This window comes from Salmo salar, chromosome ssa20, assembly GCF_905237065.1.
Source record: "Salmo salar chromosome ssa20, Ssal_v3.1, whole genome shotgun sequence".
Classification (NCBI taxonomy): Eukaryota; Metazoa; Chordata; class Actinopteri; order Salmoniformes; family Salmonidae; genus Salmo; species Salmo salar.
The window spans coordinates 41441944-41462567 of record NC_059461.1 but is presented as its reverse complement, the minus strand read 5'-3'; the positions used below and the strand labels follow the sequence as shown (position 1 = coordinate 41462567).

The following is a 20624-nucleotide window of genomic DNA, read 5'->3' as shown; positions in this document are numbered from 1 at the left end:
GAGTGAGACTAAAACAAAGTTCCCTCCAGTGGGTAAAGTGTCCTCCTATGAAAGCTCAGTGGGTCCCCCGAGTGCACCCGTGAGGTTCCCGTCTGATATAACACCCTTCATAAAGGACCCACTGTATCTGAGAGGGAGAGAAGGAGAGGGAGGGAGAGAGAGTGAGACACAGAGAGATAGAAAAACAGAGAGAGCAAGAGCAACAGAGGGAGAGAGAGACTCCACAGGGTTCAAAGAAAAGCAGCTGTTCTCATGGTTCTATCATTTCTCTTGCTTCTCCTACATTTTCAGTGTTGAGATAACTGAAAAGATAATGACACTTTCCAGAGTTATGTCTATTGCCTAAAAACCATTCCCTCTCAGATTCCGGACAATTGTCTGACTAGTAGAAATGTCAAATGTCTAATCTGGGTGGAGAATAGGCCTGTACCCTGACCCTAAAAAACAAATGTAAAAATCCCAAGGATTTTAACTCTGAAATGACTGGTTCTTCAGGTTTCTGTCAAAGAGATTAGGCATAGATGGATAGATGCAAAGAAAGAGCTGCAGGGGAACGGTCAGTGGATGTCTGCACTCTAAAATTAAACCTGACAGCCAAGTATGACCAGGAAATTATACCAAATACAAGCCAATGAAATCAGACAACGGCCTCAAACAAACCAAATTAAATCACTTTACGGCCAAAGGATACACAGGGAGTTCACTTTCTTTTAGTTTTCAATATTGTTTCTTGGACATTCACTTTCTTTTTGTTATTATATTATTTTATCCAGCTCCTGTGGCATGTCTGAGATGTGCTAAATTAATCTCTTTATAAACTAACACACTGAATACCACTATTATTAGATTCAATGTCCCACAACTTTACATTACAGGTTGCCAGTCCCAGGGTTAACAAGATTCACTGGACAAATTCCTGAAACATTGACATTAGGCCTACATGTGCAGTTTTTTTTTCATAGGGCTAACATTAATTATGTACTGTAACAGGTTGCTTTGACATTTCTCTGCTTTCTGAAGACAGACACTCTGTTGCGGTCTGTGCACCATCCTTAGAGCGTTGGTCCTACAGTTTACCACACGTCTAGCAGGATTAGTTCATCCTTACTGATAGCTTTGGGTGAACTAGCCAACCAGTTAGCACAGCGGTCAGTCTCTCCCACTGGTCACTGGTGCAGTTCCCGTAACCCTATGAGTCCAGCTATCGATGATAACATTGGAAACGCATATCTTCCTCCTCTTTTTTAATACAAAACATTGAAACACACAATTTTCACATACTGTATGTTGACGTTGGGGTGGTGCAAGACAGGATGAATATGAAGTTAACATTCGGAATTATTTTAAGATGATCATTTAGCTATTTGATTTTTTATTTTAAGACACCTTAAGGTATAAAAAAAATATTTAAAAATGATTTGATGAAACATTGAATTTGGCTTTACTGCTATTAGCACATAGAAACGTATTGAATAACACATTCACTAAATGGCACAACAGATGGTCAAAAAAACATTGTAAAAGGAAGTGTTTGTGAAGTGTCTGTCCTATATCTGAGAGGAAGACCAGGACACCTTGTTGTACACCTTTTTACACCTATATTTTAGCACTAAACTACTTTCATACATACTTCCATTATTATTATTTTTTACTTGTACAGGGGTATGTTCAGACAAGTCTTGTGTGGCTTGTGTTCGTCTTAGAGCAACATGTACATGTTCGAGAGAGACTCACCTTTCCATAGAAGGGTCATATTAGTGTGTAGCCCAAACTGTTCGGACGCTACAGACAGAAGTTGGCAGATCTGCAGTACCGACTTCAGACGAGTCCCGTGACGCTTTTGGAAGTCGTAGAACAAAACGGAAAATAATATTTTGTAGGCCAAACCGATCAGACGCTACAGACGTTTTCGTGAGAAGACCGATTTTCGGGATTTGTCTCATGGTCTGACGAACACCACTGTGGCTCTGCCACCTTTCACCGCAGATGCGGAAGGATGCGGTGGATTGAGACCCATCCAATGCCACGGAAATCAATTCTAGGGGGTTAACCATTGGGGGGGTAAAGCATAAAACGGACTTTAGATCAGTTTCCTGGGGTAACCTCATTCTACCCCCCCTGATCCTACGCAGGGCATCCCCCATGATCCCACGCAGGGCATCTTCTTTACGAGAAACAGTTTAAAATGTTTGATACTATCATGGTTGGAGGCAAGTAATTTAAAACAGATTCTAACTAGCATTAGGAAACACAGGCATTTTCTTAACAGCAGTAAACGAGGGTCGAGATGGAAAAATCAATCCATGGTTTTGGGTTACACACAGGCACCTGCATGTGCAATCACACACACACACACACACACACAGAGACAGACAGACAGACACACACACACACACACACACGCACGCACGCACGCACGCACTTACCCAGCATTGTTGCTGACGGCTGTAAGGCTCTTCACGCCAGTCTTTAATAAACTGTTGATAAGGTTCTCTGGAATGCCACACAAACCAAACCCTGGAGAGAGAAACATCAATGCTTACAGTCATTTATATTAATGACTTATTTTCCTTGGAAAGACAGAGTGACCCTTTGTAGTTAGGCCTTCCTTACACACAGTGGAAACAAACACAAGCCCAATTCTATTATTATGACCTATGGAATCTGTCGTAGCAGCCCAGTGTGTCTCTGTATGTGTGTGTATGTGTGTGTGTTGGGGGCAGTGACACAGAATGATTCAGACAGAGCAGCTAAAATTGAGAGCATGGTCAATTATCTATGAACAGCAAACAAGGCAATGTGTGAATGAACATTTCTCCTGCTGAGAAACAGTTTTTACAGAAAAACTAGACTTGGATCATATAACACAAGTGTCTCCCTAGCCTACCAGTAGGAGATACATTATATGACCAAAGGTATGTGGACACCTGCTCGTCGAACATCTCATTCCAAAATCATGGGCATTAATATGGAGTTGGTCCCCCCTTTGCTGCTGTAACAGCCTTCACTCTTCTAGGAAGACTTTCCATTACATGTTAGAACATTGCTGAGGGGACTTGCTTCCAATCAGCCACAAGAGCATTAGTGAGGTCGGGCACTGATGTTGGACCATTAGGCCTGGCTCGCTGTCGGTGTTCCAAATGAATCCCAAAAGATGTTCGATGGAGTTGAGGTCAGGGCTCTGTGCAGGCCAGTCAAGTTCTTCCAAACCAATCTCAACAAACCATTTCTATATGGACCTCGCTTTGTGCACGGGGCCATTGTCATGCTGAAACAGGAAAGGGCCTTCCCTAAACTGTTGCCGCAAAGTTGGAAGCACATAATCGTCTAGAATGTAATTTTATGCTAAGAAGCCTAGCCCGAACCATGAAAAACAGCCCCAGACCATTATTCCTCCTCAACCAAACTTTACCGTTGGCACTATGCATTGGGGCAGGTAGCATTCTCCTGGCATCCGCCAAACCCAGATTCATCCGTTAGACTAACAGATGGTGAAGGGTGATTCATCACTCAAGACAACGCGTGTCCACTGCTCCAGAGTCCAAAGGCAGCGAGCTTTACACCACTCCAGCCGATGCTTAGCAATGTGCATGGTGATCTTAGGCTTGTGAGCGTCTGCTTGGTCATGGACACCTATTTCATGAAGGTCCCGATGAACAGGTCTTGTGCTGACGTTGCTTCCAGACGCAGTTTGGAACTCGGTAGTGAGTGTTGCAACCAAGAACAGACGATTTTTACACGCTACGCACTTCAGCACTATGCGGTCCCGTTCTGTGAGCTTGTGTGGCCTACCACTTTGCAGCTGAGCCGTTGTTGCACCGAGTCGTTTCCACTTCACAATAACAACACTTACAGTTGATGGGCAGCTCTAGCAGGGCAGAAATTTGACGAACTGACTTGTTGGAAAGATGGCATCCTATGACGGTGCCACGTTAAAGTCACTGAGCTCTTCAGTAAGGCCATTCTACTACCAATGTTTGTCTATGGAGATTGCATGCCTGTGTGCTCGATTGTATACACCTGTCAGCAACGGGTGTGGCTGAAATAGCCAAATCCACTAATTTGAAGGGATGTCCACATTTATTTGTATATACAGTACCAGTCAAAAGTTTGGACACACCTACTCATTCAAGGGTTTTTCTTTATTTGTACTATTTTCTACATTGTAGAATAATAGTGAAGTCATCAAAACTATACATATGGAACACATATGGAATCACGTAATAAGCAAAAAAGTGCTAAATCAAAATATATTTGAGATTTCAGATTCTTCAAAGTAGCCACCCTTTGCCTTGATGACAGCTTTGCACACTCTTGGCATTCTCTCAACCAGCTTCATGAGGTAGTCACCTGGAACGCATTTCAATTAACAGGGGTGCCTTGTTAAAAGTGAATTTATGGACTTTCTTAATGCGTTTGAGCCAATCAGTTGTGTTGTGACAAGGTAGGGTTGGTTATACAGAATATTGCCTTACTTGGTAAAAGACCAAGTCCATATTATGGCAAGAACAGCTCAAATAAGCAAAGAGAAATGACAGTCCATCATTACTTTAAGACACGAAAGTCAGTCAATATGGAAAATTAAAAACTTCTGCAGTAGCAAGAACCTTGAAGTGCTATAATGAAACTGGCTCTCATGAGGACCGCCACAGGAAAGGAAGACCCAAAGTTACCTGTTGCAAAGGATAAGTTCATTAGAGTTACCAGCCTCAGAAATTGCAGCCCAAATAAATGCTTCACAAAGTTCAAGTAACAGACACATCTCAACATCAACTGTTCAGAGGATACCACGTGAATCAGGCCTTCATGGTCGAATTGCTGCAAAGAAACCACTACTAAAGGACACCAAAAAGAAGAAGAGACTTGCTTGGACCAAGAAACACGAGCAATGGACATTAGACCGTTGGAAATATGTCCGCTGTGTCTTTGTGAGACACTGCATATGTGGTTCCCACTGTGAAGCATGGAGGAGGAGGTGTGATGGTGCTTTGCTGGTGACACCGTCTGTGATTTATTTAGAATTCAAGGCACACTTAACCAGCATGTCTACCACAGCATTCTGCAGCAATACGCCATCCCATCTGGTTTGCGCTTAGTGGGACTATCATTTGTTTTTAAACAGGACAATGACCCAACACACATCCAGGCTGTGTAAGGGCTATTTGACCAAGAAGGAGATGGTGCTGAATCAGATGACCTGGCCTCCATAATCACCCGACCTCAACTCAATTGAGATGGTTTGGAATGAGTTGGACTGCAGAGTGAAGGAAAAGCAGCCAACAAGCGCTCAGCATATGTGGGAACTCCTTCAAGACTGTTGAAAAAGCATTCCAGGTGAAGCTGGTTAGGAGAATGCCAAGCATGTGCAAAGCTGTCATCAAGGCAAATAGTGGCTACTTTGAAGGATCTAAAATATATTTTGATTTATTTAACACTTCTTTGGTTACTAGATGATTCCATATGTGTTATTTCATAGTTTTGATGTCTTCACTATTATTCTACAATGAAGAATATAGTACAAATAAAGAAAAACGCTTGAATGAGTAGGTGTGTCCAAACTTTTGACTGGTACTGTATATGTGTGTGTTGATTGTGATCAGGTAGGTGTGTCCTAACTTTTGACTGGTACAGTATTGTATTGTGCACGTATTAGAAATAACATAATAGCCCCACTTTGCTCTCTGATAGGAGAGGTGAAATTTCCATCATTTTGCTTACACTCCTTTCCAATTCTTATAAATCTTAGCTTAGTGGTTAAGAGCGTTTGTCCAGTAACCGGAAAGTCGCTGGTTCGAATCCCTGAGCCGACTAGGTGAAAAATCTGTTGACGAGCCCTTGGCAAAGACACTTAACACTAATTGCTTCTGTAAGTCGCTCTGGATAAGAGCGTCTGCTAAATGACAAAAATGTACATGTAAATGTCCAGGCGTAAACAGTCTTCAGTAACATCTGCATTTGCAAGGCATCCCAGGAAAAAGCCCTTTCAGAGCCCACAGTGAAGTCTTCACTGTCTCCTGATCTTACCTCCCACTAGGATGGTGGCTCCACTGGGGATGTCCTTCACAGCCTCTGTCGGGTCTGTGTAGAACTGTGACTTTCTCTGACTGGAGGTGGAGAAGGAGCAGCCACACATCTGGGGAACACAGAGGAACAGTCCCACAGTTAGACAGTGTTAGACAAATTCTGGCAGCATTCAATAATACTTTGCCATGTTCAGTACCCTTCTCACAGGTAGATTCACCTACTCTCAGAATAAGATGTGTGCTGGAGAGTAGTGACAAACAAACATCCAGGAAAAAACAGTGGGAAATTCCACTCTGATCTTTCCACGGTAACGGAATGCCAAACAAAAAACATTGATTTCAAAGTTTAACAAATCATACAACTCAGTGTACAAGCACTACTTTTTACACTGAATATTTAACAAAAACACATTTACTTGAAGAACAGTGCAGATGCTAAGTTTGGTAACAGATGAACGGCACAAACAGCACAATCCGATATTCTGTTACAAAACTTTGCATCTGCACTGTTCAAGTAAATGTGTTTTTGTTAAATGTTGTGTGGGAATTGTTAAAAGTAGTCCTTGTGCATAGAGTTCTATGGTTTGTTTAACTTTGCGATCATTGGGTTTTGTTTGGCATACATTTCATTTTATACCGCTTTCTAATCTTAGTTTCAGCATCACTCTGTTAACGTGGAATTTCCCCAGTGCTAGCACTCCATCACAGATAAGGCTGTCGGGTCAAAATCACCACTTCACATTAAGGGCAGTGAGATAAAAACCCAACACCAAGAGTATAGAATGTATTCCGTTACAGCACAGAAAAGATGGACCAGGCAGGCAAAGCACAACAAACAAAGGGGATATGTACAGTTCACAACAGTTTCTCAGCTACAGTAAGAGTGGCAAGCAGACAGTCTTGAACTGGTTGGATTTTTGGAACTCTGCCAGTAAGCAAATTCCTCCAGCTGAGACGTGGAGAGCAGACGGAGACCCTTTAACCTCATCAAGCCTTTAATTTTCTGCCATTAACCCACCATTCGCTCATCCTTTAACTCCTCTGCTGTAACTAATTATATCCACCGTACTGCACTAGTGTAGATGGAAGGTTCACTGGGGGAATGAGGCAGTCTGGTGGATCTGAGAATGTCCCTGACAAAACAACACAGTCCATTATAGGCTAGTTCTTCTAAGCTCTGACATCAGTGACGTGAAATCAACCTCTTGATATAAATAGAATGAATAGGTCTGCAATCCCCCCCCTGATGTAGTTAATGCATTAGTCTGTATTAACCTATGACCAGCTTTAGTTTCACCCACTATCACACCTTTCACTCTATTATGATCCACCAAACTACTGGGGAGGAACTATATTCTGGGTGGATTTGTGTCCAAATAGAAGATATGTCAAATAACTATTATGAACTGTGTGGCTTGATTTTGACCTCAGCTCATATAAAAATGAATTGTCAATAGTGAATCAGCAATTATGACCAATCAAGCACGAGGAAAATGCTCCCAGAAGGAAAAGGAAAACATTTCACAAAATAGGCTTGACTGTTAACCTAGGACCAGCATCTTGTGTTTAGGCTGTATAGCCTTGACCTAGACGGAACCTTTCAGGACGATTAACGACCATTAGCTCTGTTTACGGTTATAACCTACAACAACTTATCTGAGGTCTAACTACAAACTGTACTGTGACAGCAAAGCCAAAGAAAAGCTACTGCATAACATGTGACAAAAGGAGGCCAAAACATAACAATATAACAGGATTACTGCACACTGAGAGGCCAACTTCTATAGGTGAAGCAATGCACAATAAAATGTATTGAACAACACTAGCATGGCGTTAGACTATACTTCTCTAAACATTGAGGTGTGTACTGTGTATACCCTCCAATTCACTACTTCTAAAACTGAAATGCAAACACATGATTAAACAATACCCTTATCGGAGAACTGTATACATTAAATATGCTTTATTTTCTATTATACTACCTGTAGACTATACTTTACAGAGACTGTTCTGCACTGCATTTTTACATGCCTCTACTTCTGGCTGTCCTTAGTGCGCATGACATGCAAAGGGTCCGGGGGAACTGGGTTGCAACCTGCAGCACAATGTCAATGACCAACATTCTTAGGCTTATGGGTGTTGCTATGTTGGTAGGTTGAATTCTTTACACAGTTTAAAGGAGCATTACGGAAGAAAAAAAATATCGGTAGTCAACATCAATAACTTTCAAATATATTCACTAGATATGTTCCCCAATCGATCGTAATATAGTTGTACCTTATATCACACAGATTGGGGGGGTGAGTGAGTGTCTTCAATGGGAACTATCTACTGTAAACATAAAACACATGATACTGGCAAAACAAACAAATGGACACATTAAATTGAAATCCTATGTCCCTTTCTCAACCAAGGTCATTTGAGTTATGGGTGACAGAGTAGTGCCTACTGCTAGCCACCATATAGGCTACTAAGATACCAGGACGGGAAATAGCTAACATGGATCATGGAAATGAAGCATCAGACATCACGAACATTTATGAAAGGGGTCAGTAGTGTTGAGGTATAACATAACGGATCAGTAGCCAAGTATATGCTGATAGTAGCCAACAGTAAATGCAAATAATGAATTTTGATTTCAATTGTATCCCAGAGAACAATTTAGGGGTTAAAAAAGAAGGTGCCATATGACACATTCGCACTAACCTGACGTAGCAGGCTTAAAATAAACACTCGCACAAAAAGAAGCAACGCTTCCCAATGTATCTATCGAGCTGGATGCATGTTTGTATTTGGTCTATTTCATTGACGCATGTCGATACTAACCTTGATCAAGGAATGGGTGAAGTTCAAATTGGGTCTGCAGGTGGCAGATAGGTTTTTGAAGAATACATTATCCGCTCGTGATAATACTTTAAGGGCCGCCATGTTTTTGAAGCTAACCAACAGGCTTTTCTAAATGATGAGCAATGTGAGGCGGTTGAGTTATGGCGTGCATGTGTGATCAGCCTTTGCAGGAACTCACAGTCCCAGCTGGTAAAATGACACTAAAGCTGGGGGGGGGCTAGCGGAGGAGGATCAATGGTAGCAAAAGAGGCTCGGCTAGCTCATTATAATTTAACTGTTTCGCGGCTAGAGGCGAGTGCGTAATATAAATGCATATATGTCCCCTTTTATATATATATGCCTCTCTCTTCCTCTCTGGATTTACTTGTTAATAGATTTTTTCGGCTGGACCTAGTTGACTAAACTTCACTCCATGTTGAAGGACGTTTCTGATGAACTCCACCAACGGAGTGGAGCAGAGACCAGGCTGTGTGGAATTCAGCTCCAACTACATAGATTCGCCCAAGATCAATACCTAAAAATAAACTCAGCAAAAAAAGAAACGTCCTCTCACTGTCAAATGCGTTTATTTTCAGAAAAACTTAACATGTGTAAATATTTGTATTAACATAAGATTAAACATACATAAACTGAACAAGTTCCACAGACATGTGACTAACATAAATTGAATAACTTGTCCCTGAACAAGGGGGGGGTCAAAATCCAAAGTAACAGTCAGTATCTGGTGTGACCACCAGCTGCATTAGGTACTGCAGTGCATCTCCTCCTCATGGACTGCACCAGATTTGCCAGTACTTGCTGTGAGATGTTACCCCACTCTTCCACTAAGGCACCTGCAATCTCCCAGACATTTCTGGGGGGGGGGATGGCCCTAGCCCTCACCCTCCAATCCAACAGGTCCCAGACGTGCTCAATGGGATTGAGATCCGGGCTCGTTGCTGGCCATGGCAGAACACTGACATTCCGGTCTTGCAGAAAATCACGCACAGAACGAGCAGTATGGCTGGTGGCATTGTCATGCTGGAGGGTCATGTCAGGATGAGCCTGCAGGAAGGTTACCACATGAGGGAGGAGGATGTCTTCCCTGTAATGCACAGCTTTGAGATTGCCTGCAATGACAAAAAGCTCAGTCCGATGATGCTGTGACACACCACCCCAGACCATGACTGACTCTCCACCTCCAAATCGATCCCGCTCCAGAGTACAGAACTCAGTGTAACGCTCATTCCTTCGACGATAAATGTTAATCCGACCATCACCCCTGGTGAGACATAGGCGACGTTGTTGCCCGTGATGTCTGGTGAGGACCTGCCTTACAACAGGCCTACAAGCCCTGAGTCCAGCCTCTCTCAGCCTATTGCAGACAGTCTGAGCACTCAGCTGTCCGTCCTGTCTCCCTGCCCTGTCTCGCTGTCTTAGGCCTCTCATAGTACGAACATTGCAATTTATTGCCCTGGCCACATCTGCAGTCCTCATGCCTCCTTGCAGCATGCCTAAGGCATGTTCACACAGATGAGCAGGGACCCTGGGCATCTTTCTTTTTGTGTTTTTCAGAGTCAGTTGAAAGTCCTCTTTAGGTCCTAAGTTTTCATAACTGTGACCTTAATTGCCTACTGTCTGTTAGCTGTTAGTGTCTTAACGACCGTTCCACAGGTGCATGTTCATTAATTGTGTATGGTTCATTGGGAAACAGTGTTTAAACACTTTACAATGAAGATCTGTGAAGTTATTTGGATGTTTACGAATTACCTTTGAAAGACAGGGTACTGAAAAAGTTACGTTTCTTTTTTTGCTGAGTTTATATGAAACGCTAACCGTACCTATGTTTCTTCTCTGTCGTTGTGTGCCTTTGTTTGCTGAAATCCAATCAAATACAGTTTGTTTCCTTGTTGAGATTCAATTGGCACACGCAAAACAGTCGGCGGGTGTATTTGATGAAGGTTTATTGAAAAGGTATGGATTTGCAATTGACAGAGGGCACAAACACATTTATATATTTGGAGCAAACATGTATTGGATCACTAACCAGGTTTCCATCAAACCTTTTTATGGGATTAAAGTACATTTCGGTAAACTTTCCAAATGTCGTCAAAACAAGAAATTATGCGAGATATGGAGGTGGAAACGCCATTATGTACAAATATTTATATAATAACCATCATATCGAAGTAAACTTGGAGTCACACGATGATAGTCCTCGCATTACGATTTGGGTAACCATACAGTTTATTAGGCAACAGATTACATAAATTATGATGAACGTGTGTTTGCAGACAGCCATAATATTATAGAAGAATACATTATGAATAACTTCACATGGTGGTGAAAGTGCATGGTGATGAGTATGATGCTCCTTTCCAATAAATATCGATGGTTTTGTTCTGGTGACATGATGATCGATGTTTGACGAATACAAATATTTTCGCTTTTATCCATAATGATCTCATGTAGAGTAGCCTACCCACACAGCCTAGCCGCACTGTAGGCTATCTGCAAACTGTTGGCTAGAGCACATGTAGGCACCTTTACTATTTAACGCAACAGTGTGTGTACCAAAACTATAGGTAGAGTCGAAAATGCAATGGAAACACATCTCATTTTAGATTTTTATTCGGTTCATGAAAACGTAATTGAAAAAGTACATTTCGTGTTTATACGTCACAACGCACAAATCCGTTTGATGGAAACACCACTTCTGTGAAAACGCTCATATTTTCTTAATGCGGATTTTACAATAGTGGCATGAAGCCTGCCCCAGATAATAAAATAAACACGTTCACCATGTGAATGGATAATCATAGCGTCACGTGACCGTGTTTTAGTCATGGCGGACGACTGCAGAAGACAGGCGTTCGAACTGGAGAGAAGGATTTTTGAGTTGGACAATAAGTGCGCCAGCCTCAGAACCGAGAAACAAGGTAGGTGTACACTTTTATAACAATCATTTGTAATGAAAGGTAGTTCATGTTACGTCGATGCACCTTCAGTTTGTTCAGTTGAAAGTTCTTCTCATCTGGCTTAGTTAGTTAGCTACGTTAGCTAACGTTACCATATCACCAGAAATACTTTATGATAACACACAGACCAAGGTAGATTAACTAGTTAGTCAAAGTTGAAACAACAACAGTAAACAATATGACTCATCGCATACATTCGCTAGCTAGCTAGCTGGATAACGCAGCTAACGTTAATGTTATTAGCCACGTTAGCTAATTAGCGAGCTAACATGGTACCTAACTAGTTAGCTAATTGTTTTACATTTTGTTTGTTTACTTAACTTCCTTTGGCAATGTAAACATGTTTACTATGCCAATAAAACCGCTTTGAGTTGAGCTGAATTCATTATATGGTACTGTAAAGTTAGCTGGCTAACTGGTGTTAATGTGTCGACAAAGATGCTGAGCTAGGGTATTGATCAGTTACCTTTCAAACATTCAATGCATAATGTTATTGCAGATTGCTTGACCAATGTATCTAGGCTATTCTGGGGTCTTGGATTTAATAGCTAGGTATCTAAATGTATTCCACTTTGTGTACGTTCTTGGCTTACTGGCCAACTATTATTTTCCAATTAACTTGATTTTGTCAACTCTAGTCTAGACTGTCATAATACTGTGTACAATGGTGGCCGGATGGACATAATCTAGCTATCTTCTTTATTGACTAACTCAAAGGGCCGCTCCTTACATTTTACGCCATTATCATGCCACTGTAAAATACATTGTCACCAAGTCATAGAAATGATCAGTGTGTTTAAACTAACACGTTAAGTGATACATTAAACTCTGTAAGCATGAGATGTAATGTTTGGACATAAAGTTAGACCTGTAATACATATTTAACAACTTTATTTTCTCCTAGATGATGACTATTTACAGAATGCTTCTTCGATACTAGACAAGTTGAAAAGCTTTTACAGACAAGGCGGGGAGAGTAACAGTCTGCCTAAACTGCTTCAGGATTACACTCAGGTATTGCAGTTCAATGAATCTTAATGTTCTAGCTAGATTCTAGACAAAATGTTTTAGGCTAGGTGTGAATTCAAATTTGTTACCATCCAAGTTCCCTTCATCTCTGATAATCCTGTTCAGTCAGGTAGGTAGGAAGGCAGGCAAGTGGCATCCTGAATGTAAACTTCATGTGTTCAGGCCTTGTTAGTTGCAAATAGGTAGCCTCGTAGAACCAAACAGTTGTTTTGGTGATATATGGCAGGCCCAGGCTGGTTCACGAGGCAAGCAAAATGTCCTTTTGTGTTCTAGTAGTTCTTCCACCTGCTGTTTGAAATAGGATAACAGTCTTCTATTTTGTTAAGTCATTCATGTCATCCAATGACATGAGCCTGAAGGTGTGAGAGAGCCGATACACTTGTTGTCCTTCCTTGACGCGGGAACTTTCAACTGACCACTATCCTCTTTGTGACAGGCTCAGTTCACAAATTAAATGCACCCTTCCACATGTCCTTGAAGTAGCCCAATCACTGATCTGTTAATGAATGGAATATTTTTTTCATCCTTTCACCTGTCAAAGCATAGAAAATCAGTAATTACTTTCAAATGAAGAAATGACACAATGATGCACTTTTAAAAGAAGTGGGATTAGTCCACATGTGGAAATCTAGAAGAGTTCAAAAGATTAGAATTCCAACTTCAAAGTGCAGTGCTGATGATGAACCCAGTGACTTGTTGACACATCTGTTGATGACATTGACATAACTCCCAACCCACGGTCTGAGTTATCCGCATCATCCCCACCCACCATAGCAGAGTTGTAGACAGCCTGTTGGAGAGACGGAGACGTTTGTCTTATTGAAGGTTGTTGGCCAACAGCTTGTGGAAGAAGTCTGCAATTCACCTGCATTAGAGTTGAAGGCCGGCCAACCATGTTACTCTTGTCATAAATGTTAGCGAAAGAGCATGGCTGAATAGATTAATTGCAAAACTATTATTGTTTAATCATATTTGTGTTAAATGTAGCCATTTCTTCCTTTTTTTTAATCTCCATATCAATTAATTTCTCAGTAACATTAAAGTACCTTACTGTGAATGTTTTTTTAAATTATTATTAAAATGGTAAAAAAATAAACAAATAGCCTCTTAGACAAGAGTAATTTCTCAAGCAAGAATTGTTGTAAGACTGAGTGGTAAGGGGAAAACTAGCTGTTGGCAGAGAGGTTTGGAACTCCTTTTTTATTTTTTTATTTTTTTTTATTGGTCTATTAACTAATTTACTGCATGGTGATGTCACCAGTCAGGCCAAACTTCAACCCACCGAAACCGGCTGACATTTTTGGCCGTCTTTTCAAAGCGTTCTTACACTTAAAGGGAATTATCATTTTCACAATTTCACAGTATTATTCCAACCTCATAGTGTGGAAATGTATATAAAACACAGGAAATCACATTTTTGACTGCACTGGGCCTTTTAAAAGTAAAGAATGACACTAGTGTGTGTGTGTAGGTGATCCTGGACATCACGTTCTATGAGGAAAACAAGCTGGTGGACCAGGAGTTCCCGGAGGACTGCTCACCCTTTAAGATCCAACAGCTGCTGCAGGACCTCACAGAGCCAGAGGTGCTGGCCGGGAGACTGGTCCCGGCCCAAGAGGTGTGTGTGCGCCTTTGTGCAAAAGATATTCAGCCTGCTCTTAAAGGGCAATGCATGTGCGTAGGACCTTATACCCTATGCACTGAGTATTTTGTTCACTACAAGAAAATAACAGCAGATTTACACACCACACACACACACACCAGGGGAGGACGACTCATGGCTGGAACAGAGTGGATGGAATGGTATCAAACACATGGAAACCATGTGTATGATGTATTTGATACCATTCCACTTATTTAGCTCCAACCCTTACCACGAGCCCGTCCTCCCCAATTAAGGTGACACACACACACACACACACACACTGTTTAGTGACAGCTGTCCCTGTTCCAGGTGCAGTCAGTGCTGGGGCTAGAGGTGTTAGAGTGCCTCTACTGGAGACGTGGAGCACTGCTTTACATGTACTGCCACACACTCCACCAACGCAAGCAGTGGATCAAGAAGAACAAAGCCACTTTCCTCAAGGTATGGCCATTTAACTTTACATAGAAGTCCTAACTTGAATTGGAGTGCAACTGCTACTATTAGAGTTGGATTCCTTACGCCTGTTGTTCATGCAGTGTTGTTGTCTGTCTTGTTTCAGTGTCTTCAGGAGGGCGTACGTTACCTGATGAGGATGCTGCAGGTGAGGAACTCTGTGAAGCTCAACGATGGGGTGGTGTTTCACGACTCTGCTACTGCCAACTTCCTGGCTGAAGGTAAACATCATAGAACCGCTATATGTTATACATGTGTTGTGGCCTGTTTATTTTGTCAATGTTACATGTTTTTTTTTACATTATCAAGACAAACTTTTTCTTAATTTCTCATAAAGGGATGAAAAAACATGGTTATTTATCTGTTTCGATTTATTTTCCAATAGGCATCTTCTCAGACACCCACCTGCTGACGATGATGTACATTGGGGAGATGTGTTTCTGGGCAGTGAAGTACGAGGACTGCAGCGTGGATTCCACGGAACGCAAAGAGGACCGGCTTCACTTCCGGGACATTGGGACGCAGATCCTGCACAAATACGTGCTTGTCTGTGACGGCCCTCTTCAGGGCCAGGGCTGGAACACAGAGAATGCCAAGGAAATCCTAAGTATCTTACAGTGAACCAGGGAGGGCTATGGGTACAAGTTTCCCTTAGGCACTGATCTAGGATCAGATTATCAAACCCCAAATTGTAATGCTAAGCATTAAGGGAGGAGGAATCTGATGGATCAGTTTCTAGGGTCAACTTCTTTCCATTCTGGAAGGCTCTGGCTGACTGGGGGTGAAGTTTGGGGCAAGGGTAGGTGAAGAATTAAGGGCTAGGGTAGGGAGGGATGTTAATGAAATGTGAGTCTCCCCGTCTCCTGCAAGAAGCACTTATCTTCCAGATTTCAGACTGTTGGTTGGGCATGTGTTTTTGCTCTGAGAATGTGGTAGAATAATAATTATATTAAAATAAGATTATTAACAAAAGAAATTGTAAAAAAAGAAGTATTGTTTGAAGATGAATCATAATCTAGCTTGTAATGAAACATTGCACAGCAACTGTTTTTATTTATTGTTTTAATTATTATTTTGTTATGTTTTAAATTAATTGCATTTATATATAAATATATATGGGGGGAAAAAGGTAAGATGGGGAATACACAGAGTTGGTGACTGAAGTATTCATGACCATTTTTGAGTATGTACAGTTTTCTTTTTTGAAACATCAGCTTTGTAATATGCCACCTTCTTTCTCACTTATACATTTTTTTATTATTATTAAAAACAAATTGACCTCACTTGGACAAGTAGTAATGTCCCAGTGACAGGAACTTTGGTATTTTGATAGTATGCATTTAAATGCAGATTCTGTGTTCTTTTTGGAAGAATAAAACATTTCATTTATTTTTTTGTCATTGAAAATAAATATATGTTGGTTTAAAATGTGTGGTAAAACTACAATAACCACAATGCACCTCTTCCACAAGGTAGTGGGTGGGGAACTCTTGTAAACTCAGTCAGAGAATGATAGAGGCCTCTAGTGGTCAAAAGGCAGATTAAGCATGGGCAGGCCATTGAGGGCTTCCACTGTTTTAAACTAGTCCTCGGGGTGGGGATTCCTATGGGGTGTAGACATAATGGTGCTGCCCATGCTGTCACAGACGCTATAATGGCACAGATATAAAAATGTGTTTTCTCTATGGCGGTAACAAGAAATGTCAGATATGCTTTCAACTTCTCTTTCACAGTACCGATTTGAGCTTTGATAAGTAATGTTTATAGCACATTGAGGATAGCTTGGACGCCTTATTGTTGCCACCTTGAAAGGAGTCTGTAGTTATATGAAGTCTCAGACAGTTCAGAAACGGGTACTTCAGTGCAGGGAAAAACATCAATGATCAAGAGCATGCATACACCAGTGAAAATGCACCGGCAGGCTTTTGGGTCTGTTTACCCGGTTAGGTTCTTAACAAATAATAATAACTCAAATGGATGACAACAAAAAGCTCAAGCCAAGTTTATTCATCCCACTGGGTCATACAGCTGCAAACACAACATACAAGTTACACAAGCATATATACTGAACAAAAATATAAATGATTTTAATGAGTTACAGTTCATATAAGGAAATCAGTCAATTGAAATAAATGAATCCCTAATCTATTGATTTCACATGACTGAGAATACAGATATGCATCTTTGTCACATATACCTTAAACAAAGGAGTGGTGTGGATCAGAAAACCAGTCAGTATCTGGTGTGACCACCATTTGCCTCATGCAGCGCAACACATCTCCTTTGCATAGAGTTGATCAGGTTGTTGATTGTGGCCTGTGGAATGTGCCACTCCTCTTTAATGGCTGTGCGAAGATGCTGTATATTGGTGGGAACTGGAACACGCTGTCGTACACTTCAATTCAGAGCATCCTGAACATGGGTGACATGTCTGGTGAGTATGCAGGCCATGGAAGAACTGGGAAATATTCAGCTTCCAAGAATTGTGTACAGAGCCTTGTGACAATGGGCCATGCATTATCAAGCTGAAACATGAGGTGATGGTGGGTGATGAACGGCACGACAATGGGCCTCAGGTTCTCATCACGGTATCTCTGCATTCAAATTACCATCGATAAAATGCAATTGTGTTCGTTGTCTGTAGCTTATGCCTGCCCATATCATTACCCAACTGCCACTATGGGGCACTCTGTTCTCAACGTTGACATCAGCAAACAGCTCGTCCACCCGACGCCATAGACGTGGTCTGCAGTTGTGAGGCCGGTTGGACATACTGCCGAACTATAAAGCTGCGTTAGAGGCAGATTATGGTAGGAAATTAACATTCAATTCTCTAGCAAAAGCTCTGGTGCACATTCCTGCAGTCAGCATGCCAGTTGTACGCTCCCTCAAAACGTGAGACATCTGTGGCATTGTGTTGTGACAAAACTGCACATTTTAAAGTGGCCTTTTATTGTTCCCAGAACAAGGTACACCTGTGTAATGATCATGCTGTTTATTCAGCTTCTTTATATGCCACACCTGTCACATGGATAGATTATCTTGGCAAATAAGAAATGTTCACTAACAGAGATGTAAACAAATTTGTGTGTATGGAACATATCTGGGATCTTTTATTTCAGCTCTTTATACCTGGGACCAACACTTTAACGGTTGCTTTGACATTTTTGTTCGGTATATTTATACTTTGCGACTGGGCAGAGTCACCTCCTGATATGTCTAAGACAAACAATCCATCTATGTTGCTTGGCAAGAACTCAAGTCTGTTCCTCTCATTGGTATTATCATGGCCCTGCCTACGTCTAGAACCTTCATGGGTGTGGAAGTGTGTGAGTGAGACAGGACTGTAGTTAGAGGGTCGATGTGGCGGCCCCTCTGGCCTCCCTCCCAGAGGTTTCTTCTCTCTTCAACTGTTGACCTTATCTCGAGTTGACTTCCACATCCCTCCTGGTACCCACTTCACCGAAACTGGCCTGCCTTATCAGGAACTTACTAGATTGTTGCTGTTTACCTCCTTCCGGATAATGCTCAATGGTTACTGCAGTTTAACTTATGCCCTGCCCAGAAAGCTAATTTCCATAGAGCTCGTCTTCAAGGAGTGAATGGGAGTCAATTGGGCGCCAGCTCAAAAACCAAACATAAGCATGAATTTCGTCAACAAGAAATACAACGTTACAAATATTTTCCGAGATGTGAGACGATTAACTTTTTGTTTGTATATCGTATAGCTTTGGAATCGTGACATTACGTACTTTCGAGGGAAATGACTCTGATTGCTTGACAATTAGCTTAGCAACCGCGTGATGCAGCATGACAACATGCTGCATCCCTCCCTTCAGCGCCCAAGGGTATTCCTATCTCCTCCTTTCTCTAATATATCTGTCTGAACCGGATGCAAACTGGATATAGAAGGTCCATGAATCTGCATATGCGAACTAGTAGCGGTGCGTGGGTAAAATCACTGGTGAAGCCAGGGGGAAAAAAGCCTTATTACAACCTATTTGTTGAGATAAGTGTTGTTTGCTCTATATTATTCTGTTAGTTAACATGCCTTGCCATTGTCACATATTAGGCCGTCATTGTAAATAATAATTTGTTCTTTAACTGACTTGCATAGTTAAATAAATGTTAAATAAAAATAAAATTCAAAAATAAGCAACGTTACCGGGAGCACGGCTGAGATTGAACTTCATAGACTTTTCCCCCTTAAGCCATATTCGAAAGGGACTAGTATTGCTATAGAACGTTGGTTATGTAATTATTACCCCAGCATGTCTGTTTTTCGAGAAGACGATTCCGATGGGATTAGTTTGACCAAACTGCCCCTGTCATTCCTTTTTTCCCTCATTCACAATTGACCATTATGACGGAAGCCTGGAGGCTCTTCTAGGTGTGAAGATATTTAATATGTCTTGGGACATCCTAATATTGGCCTAATGGCCTTCAGTTCGGAGAAAGTCCAAATAATAATGCATATCAATAAGAACCGTGAACTGTAACCTACGCAGACATTTAATTAACTGACATATTTGTCAATGTATCAATTCATTGACACATTGACACAATGGCACTAGGAAGGTTGATCGATTACAGAACAGATCATTCATCTGTAGGCTATGTGCATAGCACTTTGTTTTAAGCATCAATTTGTTCCCATGTTCTTACCCAAACTGAGTGCAGCACCTGTTCAACTGTAATATCCCTCAAAACCCGGTGATCGATTTGCACGGGATAAGTATTATCAGAGGACCTTGGAGTTTGTCCCCCCAATTTTTTTTTAGGGCTGAGATAATAACCTTCCGGCCAAGTAAAAATTACTGACGTGGTAGATTCGGACGGGACTAAAATTACAAATGTGGTGATTTATGCTCGTGCACATAATTATATTACCTGAGCTTCCCCAGTAAAACTCTTCCAGTTAACACTATCAATGTTTCCCTTTACTGTGGGAATTGGAATCGAATCAATGCAAAATTAGCCACTTTCAATGCAACATACCGAAACAAAACAAGCTATGCAAGCGATTTTGTTGTTGGCAGAATGCATCGGAATAGGATTCTATTGCATCTTAAAAAAAAACGGTGTGGCAGAACCAATCAGAGCTGCATTAGGCCAATATGCAAATAGACCATTGCCATATATGGATCTGTGCCATTTTCTTTGAACTGGACTGTGTAAATAGCATGATAGGTCATGAGTAAATGCACTTGTTTTGAGATCAAAGCGAGAGCTGCATATTTGTTCATATCCTTTGCTAGTTAGTGAGTTATTAGCCCAGTTATAGATCATTTGTAGTCAGCAATGGGCACAAAACATGTGCATTTCTAGACATCTTTGAAAAGGGAGTCAGGATAAGAGCTTTTTTTGTCTTAAAGGGGTAGTGTATTTTGAGACAGGCTTGAATAAGCTAAGTTGCCAATAGGCAGAGGGTAGCATAATTTGTCTGATTCTCTGTAATAATGGTATGGGAATAATAATGCATTCATTTTGTAAAGTGGTTTCTTGCATCAAGCAACACAATATTTTGAGTCACCTCCTTATCTGAAGGACAAGTGGATAAACAGGTTAATGTCAAGCATAAACAGGTTAATGTCAAGCCCTGCATGTTTTTTTCAAAAGTCTCATGGAATGTAGGCCTGAACGTTGAACACCACAAGTTGGCTGCTACTG

The 20624-nt window shown here is 41.3% G+C and overlaps 2 protein-coding genes across 2 annotated transcripts in view; one reads left to right on the top strand and one right to left on the bottom strand.

The window, feature by feature from the left end:
• The window catches only part of LOC106580620 (succinyl-CoA:3-ketoacid coenzyme A transferase 1, mitochondrial), a 188605-nt gene extending 179555 nt beyond the window's left edge, over positions 1 to 9050 (bottom strand). Inside the window, exons 1-3 of the mRNA XM_014161871.2 lie at positions 8850 to 9050; positions 6025 to 6133; positions 2427 to 2517 (exon numbers count right to left, since the gene is read on the bottom strand). Coding sequence (XP_014017346.1) covers positions 2427 to 2517; positions 6025 to 6133; positions 8850 to 8951 — 302 coding nt within the window. The 5' untranslated portion in view covers positions 8952 to 9050. The remainder of the gene's footprint in view (positions 1 to 2426; positions 2518 to 6024; positions 6134 to 8849) is intronic.
• Positions 9051 to 11521: 2471 nt separating this feature from the next.
• LOC106580621 (UPF0600 protein C5orf51 homolog) lies at positions 11522 to 16343 on the top strand. Its single transcript, XM_014161872.2, has 6 exons — positions 11522 to 11788; positions 12732 to 12841; positions 14328 to 14474; positions 14811 to 14942; positions 15061 to 15175; positions 15340 to 16343. The coding sequence occupies exons 1-6, from the start codon at positions 11695 to 11697 to the stop codon at positions 15573 to 15575; spliced, it is 834 nt and encodes a 277-aa protein (XP_014017347.2). The 5' UTR covers positions 11522 to 11694; the 3' UTR covers positions 15576 to 16343.
• Positions 16344 to 20624: the final 4281 nt, after the last annotated feature.

What these genes read in the sequence shown, in the direction of transcription:
- LOC106580621 (XM_014161872.2), top strand. Translation starts at nt 11,695, where the DNA reads ATGGCGGACGACTGCAGAAGACAGGCGTTCGAACTGGAGAGAAGGATT. An exon ending in CCTCAGAACCGAGAAACAAG is followed by an intron (nt 11,789 to 12,731) that starts GTAGGTGTACAC and finishes ATTTTCTCCTAG; the next exon opens with ATGATGACTATTTACAGAAT. An exon ending in TGCCAACTTCCTGGCTGAAG is followed by an intron (nt 15,176 to 15,339) that starts GTAAACATCATA and finishes ATTTTCCAATAG; the next exon opens with GCATCTTCTCAGACACCCAC.